The sequence below is a fragment of the Dasypus novemcinctus genome, chromosome 21 (assembly GCF_030445035.2).
Source record: "Dasypus novemcinctus isolate mDasNov1 chromosome 21, mDasNov1.1.hap2, whole genome shotgun sequence".
Taxonomy (NCBI): Eukaryota; Metazoa; Chordata; class Mammalia; order Cingulata; family Dasypodidae; genus Dasypus; species Dasypus novemcinctus.
In genome coordinates this window covers 73,376,536-73,395,271 of record NC_080693.1, presented here as the reverse complement: position 1 = coordinate 73,395,271, position 18,736 = coordinate 73,376,536, and the positions used below count along the sequence as shown (strand labels likewise).

Genomic DNA, 18,736 nt, shown 5'->3' with positions numbered 1-18,736 from the left:
TTGTATATTTATCTTAACATCTTTAATGTGTTGTTTATATCCAAATCATTTTTCTAAGATTGGCTCTCTACTTCTTCTGTTCAATAAATGAATTTTTATCTATTTTTTTGTTCAAGACAACGACCAATAATATCAAATATATTCTGGCCAATTGTTTTGTGATTTCTTTGATAAAGACAGCAAAGCTCAATGAAGCACAGTTAAATAAAGTACAGCTAAAGTACAGGTTTTTATAAATTGCTTGTTTTGTGTTTTACAGATGTTGGAATTTTGGGTGACGTACAAGAGGAGAGAGCTGGGGACACAGAAAGTCTTGTTGAGGTGGAACAAATTCTCTCTTCATTTAATGAGATGAGAGAAACCACAAGTGGCATGGCTCTCTGGGGACAGCAAATTTGTGCAATTGCAAGAGTTCGTTTCTTAAAGTTAAAGCATGAAAAAAAGGCTATTTTATCACTGTGAGTAGCAGTGCCATAGCTTTTATTTTTTCAGCCAATGCATTAAAAAAACAATCTGTGGTGGACAAAAACAAGAGAAAACAAACTCAAAATAATAACAAACTTCTATATCTCCAAAACTGGAAAAACTCTAATACCCAGTTTAGTCAATGGTCCTAATAGTTATCTATTTGCAAAGCAGGTTAAATTTATAATGTTTTAGAGGCAATTTTAGGGGTAAAGTTTTCCTTTAAAAATTTAAAATGTAAAGTTTTATCTTTCAAATTCTCAACTATGATAGGTAACAGATACATTGGGGTATGTATCCTCTCTCCCAGTACACATATGACAATACCCTAAAATTAGATGCTATGCGGTTATCCTGCTGACTTTTCCCTGGAGGTCCTGACTCACCCATTGAGATCCTACTGGTTCTTTCCTGGATATTCTGACTATTTCCCTCCAGCCCACTCCAGCGAAGGTGGCCTACTCTCCATACTACTAACTGCATAATAGGCACATTTCCTAATCCCAGGAACCATATCGTCGTCTCACATTAACATTCTGGTGTAATACTGTGAAACTAGAAGTTAGGAGTGTAGAAAAATTTGAAGTAAGACATATAATGAAACTATAATAGATTAGATTCTTCAATGTGTTTGTAATAGGGAATATAAGAGAGAAATAAAAGACTAAAAATAATGAAAAAATTCAACCTGGGAAACTAAGGGGATCATGCACTCACTAACAGAAATAGGAACTATGAGAAGAGGAGAGAACATACAGAAAATTGAGTGTAAATTGTTGATAGATTAGTTAACAGAATCGAGGAGATCACTTTGGAAGCCCGGGAGAAAGGCTGAATCTGGGCATATCATTAAAGGTTATGTATCCCATGAAACTGTATGGTATATTCAATGGCAAGAGGGCAACGAGAGAAAAGGACAAAAGATAAATCTACATTTATTACCTCCAATTTAGAGGGAGGAAAAGGACCCAGAAAACATTCCATAAATGAGACAGAAAGCTATATTTAATTTTCACAATTTCTTGATTTTATTAAATTATTATCTGCTCAGATATTTTTTAAAAGGTTGGAAAATACCTATGTATTCACATTGCCAATTTCTCCTATGTAGGTTGTTGATTCTGGGGGTTGGATTTTTCCCTCTTCTTTTGGAATACATCCTCTTGAAAATACATGAAAGCAGTTACACTTGGAATCTTTCTCCTCATATGTACTTCCTTGCTCCTGGACAGCAGCCACATGACCCTCTCACTCCTTTATTGATCATCAATAAAACAGGTGATAATGCTGTGATTACCTAATTTCCAAATCTATTTACTATTTGTTGATGGTTATTTTGCTGGCTTCCTGTAATTGGCTATTATAAATAATGCTGCAATGAACATTCATGTACAAGTTTCTATGTGAACATGTTTCCATTCCTTTTGGGTGTGTATCTAGGAGTGGAATTGTTGAGTCACATGGTGACTATTTGTAACCATTTAAAGAACTGCTGAACTGTTTTTCAAAGAGGCTATGCCATTTTACATTCCCACCAGCAATTTTTTAGGGCTCAAATTTCTCTATGTCTTCACCAACTTTTGTTATCTCCCTTTCTCTAATGGCTAATGATGCTAAGCATTTTTTCCTGTGTTTACTGGCCTGTTGTGTATCTTCTTTGGAGGAATATTTATTCTCTTTGCCCATTTTAAAATTGGTTATTTTATTGTTGGGTTCTAAGTGCTTTTAATATATTCTAGAAACATGTTCCTCATCAGACATTCTCCCATTCTGTAGGTTGCCTCTTCGCCTTCTCCATAGTGTCCTGGAAACTCATGGAGCTCCTCATACACCATTCCACACTTTATCTTCCTGTACCAGGAAGCATTTTGAAAATCAATTAATAGTCTAGCAGTAGTAAAGGGAGTTCTAGGAAATTTGGAGGTTCATTAATAGAAATTATGTGCAGAGTTAAACCTATCTTGATTATAACCATTCATTGCAAAATTCTAGGAAACAAATCTATCCCAAATGCCAGATAGTGCTGTGAGGCCTTTTACATTAGCAGTAATCATAAGCAAATGAACATATTCTGAAGTAAACTTGAGGACAGAAGAGATTTTAATGTCACAGCAGCAAGCATGTTATCATGTAGAAAAATATCCTGACAGTTCATATTGCAGTTTACACATAATGACATTAATTGTAATCTAACTTTAGAATTTGACATTAACTTTATTAGTTGTATGATACTTACATGTTTAATTACACATCAGAGACAAGAATTGATGACTTTATACACTCTGTGGAGCGCCAGGACATAGCTTTGGAAGTGGATGCATTTGGAACTAGAAATGGCACAGATGACCCATCTTATAATGGAGCCATCACAGTGTCTGGTAATGAAAAGGTAAGCTGGTCTCTAGTTAATAATTATTCCCAAAGGCATGGGAAGGTATTTAAATACAACATCAATATACTCAGGTCTCCAACTAGAGAAACAAAAATGAAAAAAAAATTTTTAATTTATTACTTAGTGAATTGAATTATTTAGTATAATAAATAATTAATTCATAGATCAAAAATTGACTACCGACACAAAATGAGTGTATTAATAAAGTACATGCTCTAAATATCTATTGTCAAGTGCAGATATAAGTCTAAAAATTTCACATTTCCTCTCAAGGGTTTTATAATACATATATTTTGAAACTTCTGTTTTGTTTTTAAATAATAAACATCTTAAAAACATTTGGCTTTGTGACATCTTAGTCTAGGCCCCTCCAACTGTTGTCCTGAAAATCAGATACACTTATATACAGATTTTGTTTGACTTGTACAGTATTTATTTTTGTTTTAATTATTTTGTACCATTTGTAAAATCATGATTTTTAACTTAAAATGTTGAATTTTTACTTCTTTAGAAAAAACGAAGATCTTTGAGAACTTATAATCTTGTGGGTTTTTTTTTTTTATGTCTTAGAATTACAACTTTTCATTAGCATGTAATACCAAAAGACTGAATTGCTTCCCAGTTCTTATGGATATTGTTAGTAATGGGCTACTTGGAATGTTTAAACCATCAGCACATATTCAAACTGACCGGAGCACATTTTCTACGGTAAGTATGTAATCTTATTGAGGCTATTCCATCAGGTATTTCCCAGGATCACTCTTCTGCATACTGGTATCTTATTCTTATTGAGTAAACCAATATATAATAAATGATCATTTGGATTCATGCTAGCTCTGCAGTATTGGAATATCAATACTCTTTTTAGAGCTTAAATTTTTTTAATGCAAAATGAGAACAAATGAAATATTTTTGAAGAGCATATGAGGCAATGAAAGTGAAATCTGTGGAGCATTATAACTAGTACATAGTTGATAAACTGTGTGTCTGTTGTAAGAATGAAAGATGTAAACTAATTAATAAACTAGCCAAATAAACAAAAGATTTATTATTTCTTTTAGAAATGCAGCAAAACAAAAAAAAATTGGGACAAAGTTCAGGCTAGAATTGCAGACTGGCTATATCAGAATTATTTCAAGTTCTTGCCAAAAATATGAATTCCCCGGGCCTACTCCAGATTTACTAGACCAGCATTTCCACTTGTGGGGCAAGAAAATTCTATGTTTAAACAAAAGTCCCAGGTGATTGGTATGCCATTTAACTTTGGAAACCAGAACATCTACCACAGTTTGTAATTATTCCTTTTTGATTATTTTGTAACTATATTTTTCTCTACTAGAGAGTTATTTGAGCCCAGAGAACATGTATTTTTTAACACTGTATAATTCCCTATACCTAGGATAAGTCATGGAACATAAGCACTAAGTAACTTATCAGTTAAATAAGTGAATGAATGTCAGATATCATCAAATTAACTATGTCCCAATCAACTCTAGAGTTTTATAATAGATATAATTAATAAACATTCACCCATGTATGTATAAAACAGAACATATATCCATCATTATTTTCATATGTTCCACTGAAGTCTTTAGTTACTTGTTCATCCCTACCTCATCGTGTGCTCAGGAAAAAAAAATTCCTTTCAGTAAGAGTGTTCTAGAAACTGAACTGTCAAAGCAAAAAGTTTTAGTCACCCATCAAGTATTAATTACTTTTAGAATATATGCTATGGTTTATTTAATTATCCTACTATGACCCTGTTGGCCTTTCCAATTTTCTGATTTCTAAGGACAAGATAAAATAATAAAGCAAGTTGACTTGATCTTCCACCTACAAAGACATACTGTTTTTGCTAGACTGAATCTGACACCAACCATCCCAGGTGACACATAATATATTTATGTGCCCAATATATTAACTTTAAATAATAATATCTGTGGAAACTCATGGCATCCTCTGTTTGAATTTACCTGTTTATTGCCCCCCAAAATAAGAATTTTTTGTAACAGTTTCAGACCTTGCTTCTGTCTTGTCCAAAGTTAACAGATTTGCCAATGAGTACTGAACACATGCTGCTCACAGCGTGTTCTGGAAGAATTCAGACAATAGCCTTTAATCTCACCACCCTGTGGTAAATCAAGTGTTTTGCTGATGACCTGGCTGACGTCCAGTAGGCCTTGGAAATCACTTTCCTTAGTAATGTGCTCAAACAAGAAACATGTGAATCATGACAGTAAAGTTGGCACTGGCTCTCAGGACAGTTTGTGAATTTTGTACTCAAAAAGATTGTTAAAATGGAGCAACAATAGGGGTAAACGAGGGCAAAGGATTTCCTTGATATTTTTACTCCCCCCCCCCCCCAGTGATTCATCTCTACTTTTGAATCCTCACTCAGTACTTATGTGGTCTCATAGTGTACAAAAACAGATAACTTATCATTGCACCCATAAAACATCTGATATATTTTAGTCAGACTGTCACAGTTTAAATAATTAAAGATCAGTTAAGAAAAATAATTAGATTAGCTGTTAGTTGTCATTATTTATTATTGAGCATCAGTATAAATTTTAGAATCACAAGGGACTAAATGAAGAAATTTTGCTCTTACCTCATTTCTTTCCAAACTATATAATATTATCAATTCACTTACTTTCTTTGAATCAGTTTCCTTTTCCATAAAGTTGGGTGTAAATTCAAAATTCAAGCTTAAAATTGTACATATACTTAAAAAGTATATGTTAGATCTCAAAAGGGATCTAAGGCAGGATTACTGAGACCAATTTAATATTTCTTAAAAGATTTCTTCAGAAATGAATTTCGAATTTTCTCATTCAGGTCATTGTATTCTTTGCATTTTTTAGGAAGAGCAAAGTAACCCATTTGAATTCCTTGGTGGTATCCTGTTCTGGTTGATGTTGGCATCTGGTTGTTCACCTTATATCGCAATGAGCAGTATTGATGATTATAAGGTAATAATGAATAATTGAAACATCCATTACTTTGTGTAATTAGAAGCTGTTGGTAGCATAATTACAGTATTCTCATAGGGATATTTATACTTGTTTATATATTGAGCAATGAACTGATATATAAAATCCAAGCTATAAGGAAAGGAAGGAAGGGAGGGAGGGAGGAAGGAAGGAACGGAGGGAGAGAGGGAGGAAGGAGGGAGGAAGGAAGGGAGGAAGGAAGAAAGGAGTGTGTAGATATATAGATATATAAGGAGTTTTGATTCCAGGCATGATGAAGAATCTAAGATTTACTTGGCCTTTTATCATGAATAGCAAGGAAAATGGACAAAATATTCGATCTTTGACAGTGGATAGTTAGGGACTGTGATCTTAGAGCAGAAAAAGAAATGAGGTGAACCCTATGGCATCTCTGGTTTTCTTCCTGGAGGAATGTTCTGGACCACACTGCAGGCAAGAGAAATCCAAGGAGAACACATGATCTTCCTGAATTGAGGATACAGATCTCAGGGTTTGAGGACTGTAGTGGCTGAAATTTACATGACAGAATACCAAAGAGAACGGTGATATGCAGAGAAAAGAGGGTGCTATCAGACTCTGTGAATACCCTAGCATTCTCTAGAAATCATCATAGGGGTTTTCACAGAGACTAATGCTGAATACAAAGCTAAGCATGTATAGGGTAAGACAAGCCAAATAACAATTAGGGAGCTGTAAGCTGTAAAGTTCCTAAAGCTCAAACAGGGCTGGGATATGTTAGAGTCCATCAGATGGTGGGAGAGTTCTTGAGGAATATCTTAATATATAGTAGACACCCCAAAAGGATCACATTTTAGTTATAGGGCTAAACTAACCCTACTTTAAATGCTACTCTAGACATGCCACAATAAACTTAAAACAAAAAGTTGAGTTGGTCAAACTGATCCACAAAATAACTTAATTGAATGACAAAACAATTCAAGACTTTTTAATGGAAGCATATGAAATATTTTCTTCAATAATGTAAAACCATGATATCTAGTATTCAATAAAAAATGACTAGACCTGCAAAGAAGCAGTAAAATGTGATCCAAGAACAAAGGAAAAATCAGTCATCAGAAACAGAGTCAGAAAGGATAAAAATGGTGGAGTTTATATAAATTAATAGACTTATTTTAAAATTTATATGGATATGCAAAGAACCTAGAGTAGACAAAAATAATTTTGAAAAAGAAAATGAACTTAGAAGGAAGACTTACACTTTCTGTCTTCAATCTCACTGCAAAGTTACAGTAATTAAGAATGTGTTATATTAATTAAAGGTAATCATATCAGTAGATGAAACAGAATAGACATTCCAGAAATAACCCCCACATACATCAGCTATTGATTTTCAGCATAGGTACCAATGAATTCAAATGGGGGCATGGTTAGTCTTTTAAACAAATTGCTTAAACTCAACATCAGTATATTAAAAACAGTTCTTTACACCCACCTCACATTGTATACAAAATAAAATTGAAATCATCATAGATCTTGTGATAGGCAAATTTTCATATTGGACATAAAAAGCATGTACCATAAAAAAATAACGTGGATATCATCAAAATTAAAACTTTCTGCTAGTTGAAAAACAAACAAGCCAGAGATTGAGAGAAAAATATGCACAGTGCATATATATATCTAACCAAAATATCTGTATAAGGATATACAAAAAACCCTTTCTCCTCAATGATAAGAAGATAACCTAATTTTTTAAAAAATGCAAATTATATGAACAACCCAAATGTCTGTCAATCTGTGAATTGATAAATTCTGGTATAGCTATACAATGAGATACTACACAGCAATACGAAAGGAACAACTAATAAATATATATATAAGGATGAGCCTCAGAACTATTACTCTGAGGGACTAAAGCCAGACACAAAAGAGTATATACTGAATGATGCTTGCATATGAAACTGTCCAAAATGTAAAAGTAATTTATAGTGACAGAAAGCAGATCAGTGGTTGCTTGGGGCCAGCAGTAAAGCGGATTGACTACAAAGGAGCACAGGAAACTCTGGAGGGAAATGGAAATGTTCTATACCTTGATTATGATTATGGGTACAGAGATATATGCATTCACCAAAAACTCATATAACTGTATGCTTAATATGGGTACTTTTTATTGCATGAAAATTATACCTCAAAAAGTTGATTAAAAATAGATTGTTGGGAAACGGATGTGGCTCAAGTAATAGAGCTTCTGCCTACCATATGGGAGGAGCTGGGTTCGATCCCTGGGGCCTCCTGGTGAAAAAGAAGAAAAAGCAGGGCGGCAGACTTGGCCCAGTGGTTAGGGCGTCGGTCTACCACATGGGAGGTCCGCGGTTCAAACGCCGGGCCTCCTTGACCCGTGTGGAGCTGGCCCAAGCACAGTGCTGATGCACGCAAGGAGTGCCCTGCCACACAGGGGTGTCCCCCGCGTAGGGGAGCCCCATGCTCAAGGAGTGCGCCCCGTAGGGAGAGCCGCCCAGCGTGAAAGAAAGTGCAGCCTGCCTAGGAATGGTGCCACACACGCGGAGAGCTGACACAAGATGACACAACAAAAAGAAACACAGATTCCCGTGCCGCTGACAGCAACAGAAGCGGACAAAGAAGACGCAGCAAAATAGACACAGAGAACAGACAACTGGGGTTGGGGGGGATGGGGCGAGAAATAAATAAATTAATTAATCTTTGAAAAAGAAAAAAAAGAAGAGAAAGCATGCCCATGTGGTGAGCCAGTGCCCACACAAGTGCCCACGTGGTAAGCCAGTGCCCACACAAGTGCCACATGAATGCCTGCATGGTGAGCCAGTGCCCCATGCAAGTGAGTCACACAGCAAGATGATGTTGCATCCAAAGAGAGACAAGGGGAGAGTCAAGGTGAAGTGGAACAGAAATCAGGAACTGAGGTGGCACAATTGACAGCGAACCTCTCTCCCCATCAGAGGTCCCCAGGATTGAATCCCAGTGAATCCTAGAGGAGAGAAGATGAGAAGTAAAGACAACACAGACAGGAAAACAGCAGGGCAGGAGGAGGGGAAGGCGGGGGGGGAGGGGGTAAATAAATCTTTAAAACTATATAGATTGCTAAAACAAACTGATATTTTGGAGATGTGAGAATTTGGAGAGATAAAAAGAAATTTTCAATGTTCAACACATTTATTATAAAATTTTAATTACATTCTTTCATTAATATAAATAAATCTTTAATGTATATACAAATTACTTGAACATCTTTTTATTTTTTTTATTTTTTAAAGATTTATATATTTATTTATTTCTCTCCCCCCCAGTTGTCTGTTCTCTGTGTCTGTTTGCTGCTGCTTCTTTGTCCGCTTCTGTTGTCGTCAGCGGCACAGGAATCTGTGTTTCTTTTTGTTGCGTCATCTTGTTGTGTCAGCTCTCCGTGTGGACAGCAGCATTCCTGGACAGGCTGCACTTTCTTTCGCGCTGGGCGGCTCTCCTTACGGGGTGCACTCCTTGAGCATGTGGCTCCCCTACTCGGGGGACACCCCTGCGTGGCAGGGCACTCCTTGCGCGCATCAGCACTGCACCTGGGCCAGCTCCACACAGGTCAAGGAGGCCCGGGGTTTGAACCGCGGACCTCCTATGTGGTAGGCGGACACCCTATCCACTGCGCCAAGTCCACCGCCTTGAATCTTTTTAAAATGAAGATTCTAATTCAGCAGTTCCAGAGCGAAACCAAATTTTGAGTGACAATTTATAAGATGGTAAATTTCAATAATTAACCAACCCAACTTGCATTAGCTTTAGCTACAAATTTCAATAGAATATTCTTTAACATCTATTTTTGTAATCCATGTAATCTTCAGTAAGCTTCTCTGTCTTCTAAATATCATCTTTGGTTCCACTTCTTGCCTCTCCACGTTAATTCCAGTGCCGGAGGAATAGAATACTTTCCTCATGATTCTCTTTCTAGTGTAAAATCTCTAGGAAACTTGGAAAATGTCCTTTACTGGCCTGATGTAGCTGTCAGTCATTCTTGTATTAATATAGTCCAAACTTAATGACTTGTCTCTATTCCCCTACTTGTATGTTTTCGGTTTCCATAAATGGCAGCACCATGTACACAGCCATCGTGTCAGTAACCTTCATTCCTCTTTCTTCATCTCCATATTTAGTCCATTCTAAGTCCTAACTGTGTTTGGTGTCCGTTGTTGGGAGACTTTAATAAGAATCCCTAGATCAATTATATTTCAGACAGGAGGATCTTTTAGCTAATCAGAGCCCATCAACAAATGAATCAAAATATGTTTAAAAAGAAAAACAATTCAATGTAAGTTGTTAGTGATGGGATAATGTATTGGAATCCCATATGGTATGCATGATTGTTTTGTAAACACACCTTCTCAAATAAAAAAAAAAGGAAAAAAGTCAATATGTTCAAAAAGTTTTAAATATTTGTGCTAAAAGCCATAGCACTTGGTAAGCAGCTTAAAATATGCAATTTTGTAGTTTATTCAGACAAAAGGGAATATGAAATACATTTATACTTATAAATGTATACTTATATACATATACATAACTATTTGGATGGGTAATAAACATGAATATGGGCTATTAGAAAGCTTACTTTATTGAGATAGAAAGGATAAAGCTGTTATATATATTTAGACAGAGAGAGAGAAAGCACCATTCATATTAAGTCGAAGCGACATCACTCTGTGATGGGGAGTTAGTTGCTTAGATGTATCAACTGCCCCCCGTAAGTCATTAAGTCATGGCTTTGTTTACTGGATTGCCTTGATAACTCTGAGTTCTTTCAAATATCTGTATCAGGTGTGTGATGAATGTCAACGTCATTAATTAAAGCAGCAAACTGATGATTTATGTGTGGAAATACCCACTAGCCCAGCTAAAATTTGTAGACATCATGCAGAATTAGTACAAATGAAATATATCTGAATATTTTCTTACATAATCTACATTTTCCTAAACTTAAATTGAAATACCGTCTTTTCTTGTTTCCTAATCAGAACAAAGTACGGTCCCAGCTACGGATCTCGGGGCTCTTCCCTTCTGCTTACTGGTTTGGGCAGGCACTGGTGGATGTTCCAATATATGGCTCGATCTTTGTTTTTATTTATTTAATGGACTACCTTTTAGGCCCCCAAGAAGCTACATTTAAAGTTGCAAATCAAATTATGCAAGTAAGTGACAATGTGCATAGAATAAATTTTATTGTATGCGTTAATCAGAAATTTTGACAATACAAACCTTTTCAGTGATATTTAAATTGACATCTACTAAAGAATTATAAAATCCTGTGCCCTGACAATGGTTTGCATGTTACATGTTTTCCTAGTTTTCATTTGTCTTTAACTAAACTTAACAATTCTGTTGATTTCAGATCCCATGCGCTGTTGGTTACACCATATCACTGATCTTCTTGACATATATCATTTCATTCATTTTTCGTAAAGGGAGAAAAAATAGTGGCATTTGGTCATTTTGCTTCTATATTGTAAGTATGTTTCTTGTGAATATTTATATATTTGATATATAATTCTGAGGCAAGACTTTAACATATGCCCTTGGTAGAATAATGAGTTGATATGATAACCTAAAATATTTTAAGTCTGCATTATGCATGGATTCTTTTCAAATTTTCACCTTTGTCTCTCTATTATTTCCATATTTCTTCTTCTTTAAAACAGTCAAATTGTCTTTAGAACCATAAAATATTGAGCTACAAGAAAACCTGGAAACCATCTACATGTTATTTTTCACTAAAAATGAAACAAGGCCAAAGAGCCCCATAAACTTAGACAAGTTTACAATCTCTGTTATTTGCAGGGCTAAAGCGAAAAAACCATTTCTCCAAAATCCCTACTGAGAACTACTTCCATAAAGCCATACTTCTTTTGTCTAAAGTTAGGAGAAAAAAATTATGAGGAATTTATGAGTATCTATTCTAATTTCCTATGATTTCAGGATGCCAAAAATTAAATTATTAATTCAGTACACATTGTTGACTTCCATAATGTGGAACAAACTAAGACTAATAATGGAGAAATATATTCGGTGAGCAGTTTCAACCCTGAAAAGGGTCTTAAATGGTAAACCGATAAGTAAGGAGACACCTATTAAAACAGAGTGATAAGGAAAAGATTATCACTTGAGGTGTCATCCACTTTAAAAGATTGGAATACAACTGTTTAATAAAGAAAGCTATGAAAGCCTGATTAATTCCTGAAAATGAAAGCAGAGATTTCCTTTAGGAAGTGAAGCCTGAAGAGTAAGAGTTCTAATTTACAGTTAGAAAAACGTCTAGGAGTTCTAATTTACAGTTAGAAAAGAATAGATGAAAAACACCCAGAAAGCAAGAAAGTCCAAACTTATTCTAGGAATGGATATAATAATCGGGTACAAATATGGATGAAACACAAGGTGCAGGATTGGTGTGGTCCTAGTTACAGCAAAATTAGAGGTTGGAACCACAAATGGCCTTAAAGGATGTGGAAGATGCACTTTTTAGGGAGAGTTCTCTGACAGTCGTGAAAATAAACAGTGGTATGAAATACAGACCTTTAAGAATTGATTGCAGTAGGTTTAGAAGAGAAAGTATGAAGGCCTCAGGCTTGAAATGTGCCTATAACTTTCTCCTAACCCAGAATTTTGTATATCGGCATGTCTACCTAAGCTAGTAGTTGTTAAATGCTTGTATTTCTGTATCTGAATAGTTAACAAAAGTGTCCTTTCATTGTAGTTTTTTCCTGTTTCAGATGAATTTTGATATTTCTTTATGAATTCTGCCTATTTACTATTCTGAATTTTAGCTTCCAAGATGAGAGTATACTAATTTTTTCCCTTTCTATAATTAAAATGTTATATATATAAATATCAGATCCTAGATTCATCTGGTGATGTCTCATTTATGATACTCTAGGCCAAAGGAACTTGGGAATATACTAATAAGAATTGTTAGTGGAGATGTGATTTCAGCATAGGTTAGGAAGTTGGGGGTGAAATTAGAAATAGCTCCAAGATGAACCATCTCAGTTTGGAAACTATGTTGAAATTCAGAGTGATGAACAAGCATATTTGTGTTTTCTTTAGATCACCTTTTTCTCAGTGGCTGGATTAGTGTTCAGTGCTTATGGAAGGGATCCGCTATTTTACCTCATCTTTTTAATACCACATTCCACATTGATTGGTAGTTTGTTCTTATCTCTTCGAGTAAGTAATGCCACCATCTGTCCCGGTGTTTCAGATTTCATGCCAATTGGGAAAGCTTTGCCCAGGTCTGGGGTTCTACAACATGTAGAACATGCATAACTTTTGAAGATTTCTACCTCATGGATTCCATTTGATTTTTTCCCATTCAACCTGCAATAGGAAATGGCCCGGACTGATTTGGGATGGGGGAAGGTAAAGGGTGGTGGAAACTAGAACAGTCTTGACACTCAGGAAGTTCCTGGGTCGTATGCACTCCAGGGAATGCTCAAATCAAGTACCCCTCATCTTTGGGATATCCATTTCTAGAGAAGCATCCTAGATGAACAGAGTCCCTTTTTTCTCACTGACTAAAATTATACTTCTCCAAAAGGAAGGAAGGGACAGTGCATGTACATCATGCCTAATAAATCCTATAGTATATTAGAGGTTTTCTGAATCATGGAACCCTGTGAGAATCTGGTGAAAATTGTGGGCCCTCTCTCTCCTTAGAAAAATACTCATAAGAACTAAATTTTACATGAAGCCCAGGTTATTAGCACCTGTTTGTGGGTGAAGAGGTATCTAGGGGAAGGAAAAATGAAGGACAAGGGGCATAGGAAGGTGTGTGGAGCTCTGCGTGCTGGGGATAAATCCTGAATCCCTCGCTGTTGGGACTGTCTTGCACAGATCCCCAGGATTGTCTCATCAAGAGATCAATAATCGGAGGTTGTTGAGTTGGGAGGAGTGGGGGTGGGGTATGTGGGAACTTCATATTTTTTAATGTAACATTTTTTGTGATTTATGTATCTTTTTAAAAAAGGACAACTTAATTTTTAAAATGCTGGAAGAAAAAAAAAAGAGATCAATAATTGCTGAGTCCCTTTGCTTCAAATAAAACCACAATAACTTACTGATCTTGGGAGCAAGAAAGGAGGGCACGGATCCTTACCTGACACACATTGTCAAAGCAGAGGGAATGTTACAGGACTGTAGAATAGGCCAAGTCACATTTATTTGGATAAAATTCATGAAACAGAAGGTTTGCATTTAACCGTTGTCTTTCCTTTTGCAGATTCTGGTGTTCTCTGCCTTTGTTGAAGAAGAATGGGATGTAACGCCATACCTGATGTTCCTAATAGTAAGAACACACTCGCATTTAAAAAGTATTGAATCTTTTACTGTATTCAACAAAGTTTTAATTCCTAGACACACTGTGAACTTTTATTAAAGTGTAATTATAGATATTTATAACCCATGGAAATACAATGTCTATAAAATACAGAACAAATTTTTATAAAGATCAACTGACCAGTTAATATGCTTCTCAGATTATAAGAACACTATTCAACTACTAGAGAAAATGACATAAAGTAATGGTATCACATAATTATATTTGTTTACAATGTTTTTGTAAATGAAGTTAAAAATGAATTTGATAGTTTCATAATTTACAAAACAGATTATAAGAAACTTGTAATGATTTTGCCAAATGAATTTTTGAAGATGACCACTTATTACTAATTCACCTCTGATGCTAAAATGATTATCTTTCAATATTTCTAATTGTGCATCTCTTTCTTTATCCCTAGCCTTTCCTTCATTTTATCATCTTCCTTTTTATTCTTCGATGCCTGGAATGGAAATTTGGAAAGAAATTAATGAGAAAGGATCCTGTCTTTAGGTTGGGAGAAATCAAATTGGATTCTGTATTTTATTTCATTAATCAAGATTTTAAATATCTTTTCTTGCATAAACCAATCTTTTAACAAAAAGGTTCCATGTGCTAAGATAGGCTGGGGTAGGTACCGTGTGCCAATATGAATAATGGGAGATATGGGTGCCTAAACCAAAGATGATTATAATCTAGTAGAGGACCTAGAAGTAACACTCCTGAAACATTGAAAATTAAAGGCTCTGTATGACACTACATCCTGGGTAAAGTTACATGGGGCAGTTTCAGTTTGAATAGCTATCTATATGAACAGACTGACAGTTGGAGCAGTGCTTCCATCTAGGAAGGAATGAGTGACAGGACAGACAGAATGAGCAACAAAGACTGGGAGTGAGGTGGGGGTGGAGCTGAGAAGCCTGGCAGGTGGATCACAGGCTGGCCCAGGGATCAGGGTCTTAGGAGCAGAGACCATTTTTTTTTCACCGTGCAAGGATGCAGTCATACTCATTTTGTTCCCTCTTTGTCTCCCATACCACATCAGTTTCATCTTTGACTATTTCAAAGAGTTGGGTGGGAGAAGGCCAAGATGAACACGAACCTTTAGGAAATCCTCTAAGATCAGTATGAGGGGAGGGTTAAAGTGAAGGGAGACTAGCATGAGTGATATTCTAGGTATAAAATATATGAAACAGAGAATGGGGGAGAAAGAGTGAATCTGACACATATTCCAAAGAAATAACCAGGCTAAATGAGAGATCAGTCATCTAACTTTGTATTTTCTGGGGGTAGACCTGATTTCAAATATTTTGACCCATCCTCCCCCACACATGCAAAAGCTTAGTAATGGCAACATATTTGTGTCAAAGTTATGGTTCCCAGAATAATTAATTCATTAAATTATGATTAAAAAAATTCTGTCAGATAATAGGTACTAAGTTATCCATGAGATTGAAAAAAGCAATATTTCTATATCGATAATAGAATAAAAATATGTAAAAAGCAAAGGACAGTAAATATAGTAGTACTGCTGACAGAAGCAAGGAGATTGTAAGAGGACAGGTTTGCTGCATTTAAGGGAGATTATAATGGTCTATAATTATCTGATCTACTCAAGTGTAAGATATACAGAATGTCTTGCTTCAAGGATAAAAACCACAAATCAATTACTAATGGATGGTTTTGACTTTAGAATTTCTCCAAGAAGCTACGATGTAAGTAAAAATCCAGAAGAGCCAGGAGAAGAGGATGAAGACGTTAAGATGGAAAGAGAGAGGACAGCTAATGCCTTGAGTTCCACAAACCCTGATGAGGTAGAACAACGTTGTTATTCCATCAAATAACAGATGCTTACCAGAGGCCTGCGTGCCAGTATAGTCCTCAAGTGATTTTGAGTTTCTCTAATCCATATACATGAGAATTATTACTTTCTTTTAGTTGCCATTTTTACATCTAAATGAGCAGATTAAAAATCAAATTAATTCCTTTAGAATAAGAGAGAGAGCGTGTGCGGTGCACACAATTGAAATTGCAAAAGCCAAGAAATAACTTGTGAATGTTAGAAACCGTGCAAAGTGCATTGTCCAAAATTCAGGATAAGGTTCAGTCCACATCATGTGCTGTTTGGTCCTTTGGAGAGCATTCAGTGCTTCCTCAAGTCTGTTTGCTGCTGACCTATGGAGAAGGGCAGGCTGTATAAAACAAGGTGTTCCTGAGCAGCCGCCTTTGCAGGAGAGGTAAATGACAACCCTCTTCTCTCCCTGAAGAAGTGCACGGATGGGAGAATTGCTCGTAAGCGTGTCCCTTCATAGAGGTGTCTTTCGATGCATGGCTTGGGCAGCAAGGCGCCAAGCCAGTGGGAGGATAGAGCTTTTTTAAAGTTAACGGCAAGCCATGATTAAGTAATTCCTATCAGTTGATAAGTAATGTCTGCGATGGTTTATTTGTCTTTACAGAAGCCGGTCATTACTGCCACCTGTCTACGTAAGGAATATGCAGGAAAAAGGACACACTGCTTTTCCAAGAGGAAGACGAAACTGGCCATAAGAAACCTCTCTTTCTGTGTTAGAAAAGGTGGGACAGTTTCACGGTCCTTGACAGAGCCATTCCGTCCAGCACCTCTTGGTTCACACACAGATCAGCAGCAGGGTGACCTTCAGGGCGCCTTTTACATATCTTATATCTAAATGTAATTAATTAACTCCTTCCCTGAATAGGGACATAGCCACATCTACATTGAAGCCATGCGCTCTCTATTAAAATAAACCAGTGAAAAACTTGCATTTCTATTTAATGAACATAACTGGTTTCCTAAAGCTTGTTATTCTTCACAAGATGACTGACTAGCGATGTGCTAGTTCATTCTGAAATCTTGGCCTGCAGGTGATGACCTCAGTTTACATCATTACCATGCAATGTTTAGAGTCACAGGAGTCTGACACTGCTGGCTTCCAAGAGTTTGAACTTGGACAAGTAACCTCATCTCTGAGACCTTCTGTCCCCAAATGTGTAAGAAAGGATGGGGATCAAAACCAATCAGGGTACTTGTGACAATTAAATGAGATACTATAGAGCGAGCTCATAGCATAATGCTTGTCACATAGCGAAACTTCAGACTGTGTTTTATTCTTCATGTTATTATTAAAATCAATTAATATTAAATATAACCATGTTTTTCAGGTGAGGTTTTAGGATTATTAGGACACAACGGAGCTGGTAAAAGTACATTCATTAAGGTGATAACTGGAGACACAAAACCAACTGCAGGACAGGTAGGTGAATTATGTGGAAAATATGTCATCTAGTGGTGCTCAAAATAAATTCATAAGATGTTACAGCTTCAGAAGGTGCAAAATGACATGAATCATTAGATGGGTGAAGTGACTAATGCAACATACAGAAGAAAAAACTCAAAAATTGCAGCATCTATATACACAAAAATTAAGCACTGGAAGGGGCTAATTATTAACTATCATATGCCATTCAAAGGCACTGAGAGGGAATGTGACATATCCAGTATCAGATCAGAAATCATTATCAGAACCCATATAAACCCTATGCATAGCGCTGTGAAACACAGGGATTTGCTCCTTTAATGAGCATTGTCTTCATAGTATGTAATACTTTAAATTTGAATAGAAAGAACTGTTTAAAAAAAAGCTTTAGTAAGCAATTAAATTCATTGACTTTCACAGAGTGCTTAGTTTTTGGAACATGCATTTTGCACACATGCAGCATTTACTTCAAGGAATGGCTGGACATTGATTAATCAGAATGTTAAGTTGACTATAATTGTACCTGCAGCTGAATTGTAGGAGGTGGGAGCAGTAAGAATGGGCAAGCAGGAGAAGAACTTAGGTTTATCAAAGGAAAGGACACCAAGGAGTAGGAAAAAAAAAACATTTTTAATTCTCAAATTTTAGGGCAAAAGGTAGAAAACTCTTATCAATGTCTTCATGAGGTATGTCCAGGGTAAGTGGAGAGTAGAGCATAAGGCAGAAATCTGTGGAACTGCCTCTCAAGCCAAGGATGGGAAAGAGGCAGGAACATTACTGCCTGGCGAGGAAGGATAAAACAAAGATTCCCAGATTCCCAGTCCCTCTGAAGCTATGTTCAGAGAGGATGTTGGTGAACGGGGATTTCTCGGTCATGATGAAAGCTGAGCAAGGCTCTCTCTAGACTTTCAGATGTGACCACCCTCAAGTTCAGTCATCAACATTTGTTCTTGTTTGATTGCAAACCCAGATTTAGGGTGAAAAAGAAAAAGATAGCTGTCCTTTGGTAAATTGGAATAATATATTTTTCAAATGGAAGGTCTAAATTATAAAGCCAACATTCTGTGTCATGAAATCAGCTTTAATCAGATCCAACACGGAGATCTTTGTAAACCGTGTCATTCTCCGGCTTAAATACTTTCAGTGACCTCTCACTGCAGTATGATGGAAGGGAACTTCTCCCCTTGTCCTGCAGGCTCTGCAGGAGCCAACTTTCCAGCTCTAGCTCCGTCCCTCTCCCCTCGCTGACTCTGCTCCACGATACTTGAGTTTC

The 18,736-nt window shown here is 36.3% G+C and overlaps 1 protein-coding gene across 6 annotated transcripts in view; it reads left to right on the top strand.

The window, feature by feature from the left end:
• Positions 1-18,736, top strand: part of LOC101424160 (ABC-type organic anion transporter ABCA8) — a 94,616-nt gene that overhangs the window by 69,912 nt on the left and 5,968 nt on the right. For all 6 annotated transcript variants that reach the window (XM_058284626.2, XM_058284624.2, XM_058284625.2 and 3 more), the window contains 13 exons: positions 260-458; positions 1,577-1,743; positions 2,721-2,854; positions 3,428-3,565; positions 5,722-5,829; positions 10,839-11,012; positions 11,213-11,326; positions 12,922-13,041; positions 14,093-14,158; positions 14,610-14,701; positions 15,882-16,002; positions 16,645-16,762; positions 17,369-17,460. In XM_058284626.2, the coding sequence (XP_058140609.1) occupies positions 260-458; positions 1,577-1,743; positions 2,721-2,854; positions 3,428-3,565; positions 5,722-5,829; positions 10,839-11,012; positions 11,213-11,326; positions 12,922-13,041; positions 14,093-14,158; positions 14,610-14,701; positions 15,882-16,002; positions 16,645-16,762; positions 17,369-17,460 (1,643 nt within the window). The remainder of the gene's footprint in view (positions 1-259; positions 459-1,576; positions 1,744-2,720; positions 2,855-3,427; positions 3,566-5,721; positions 5,830-10,838; positions 11,013-11,212; positions 11,327-12,921; positions 13,042-14,092; positions 14,159-14,609; positions 14,702-15,881; positions 16,003-16,644; positions 16,763-17,368; positions 17,461-18,736) is intronic.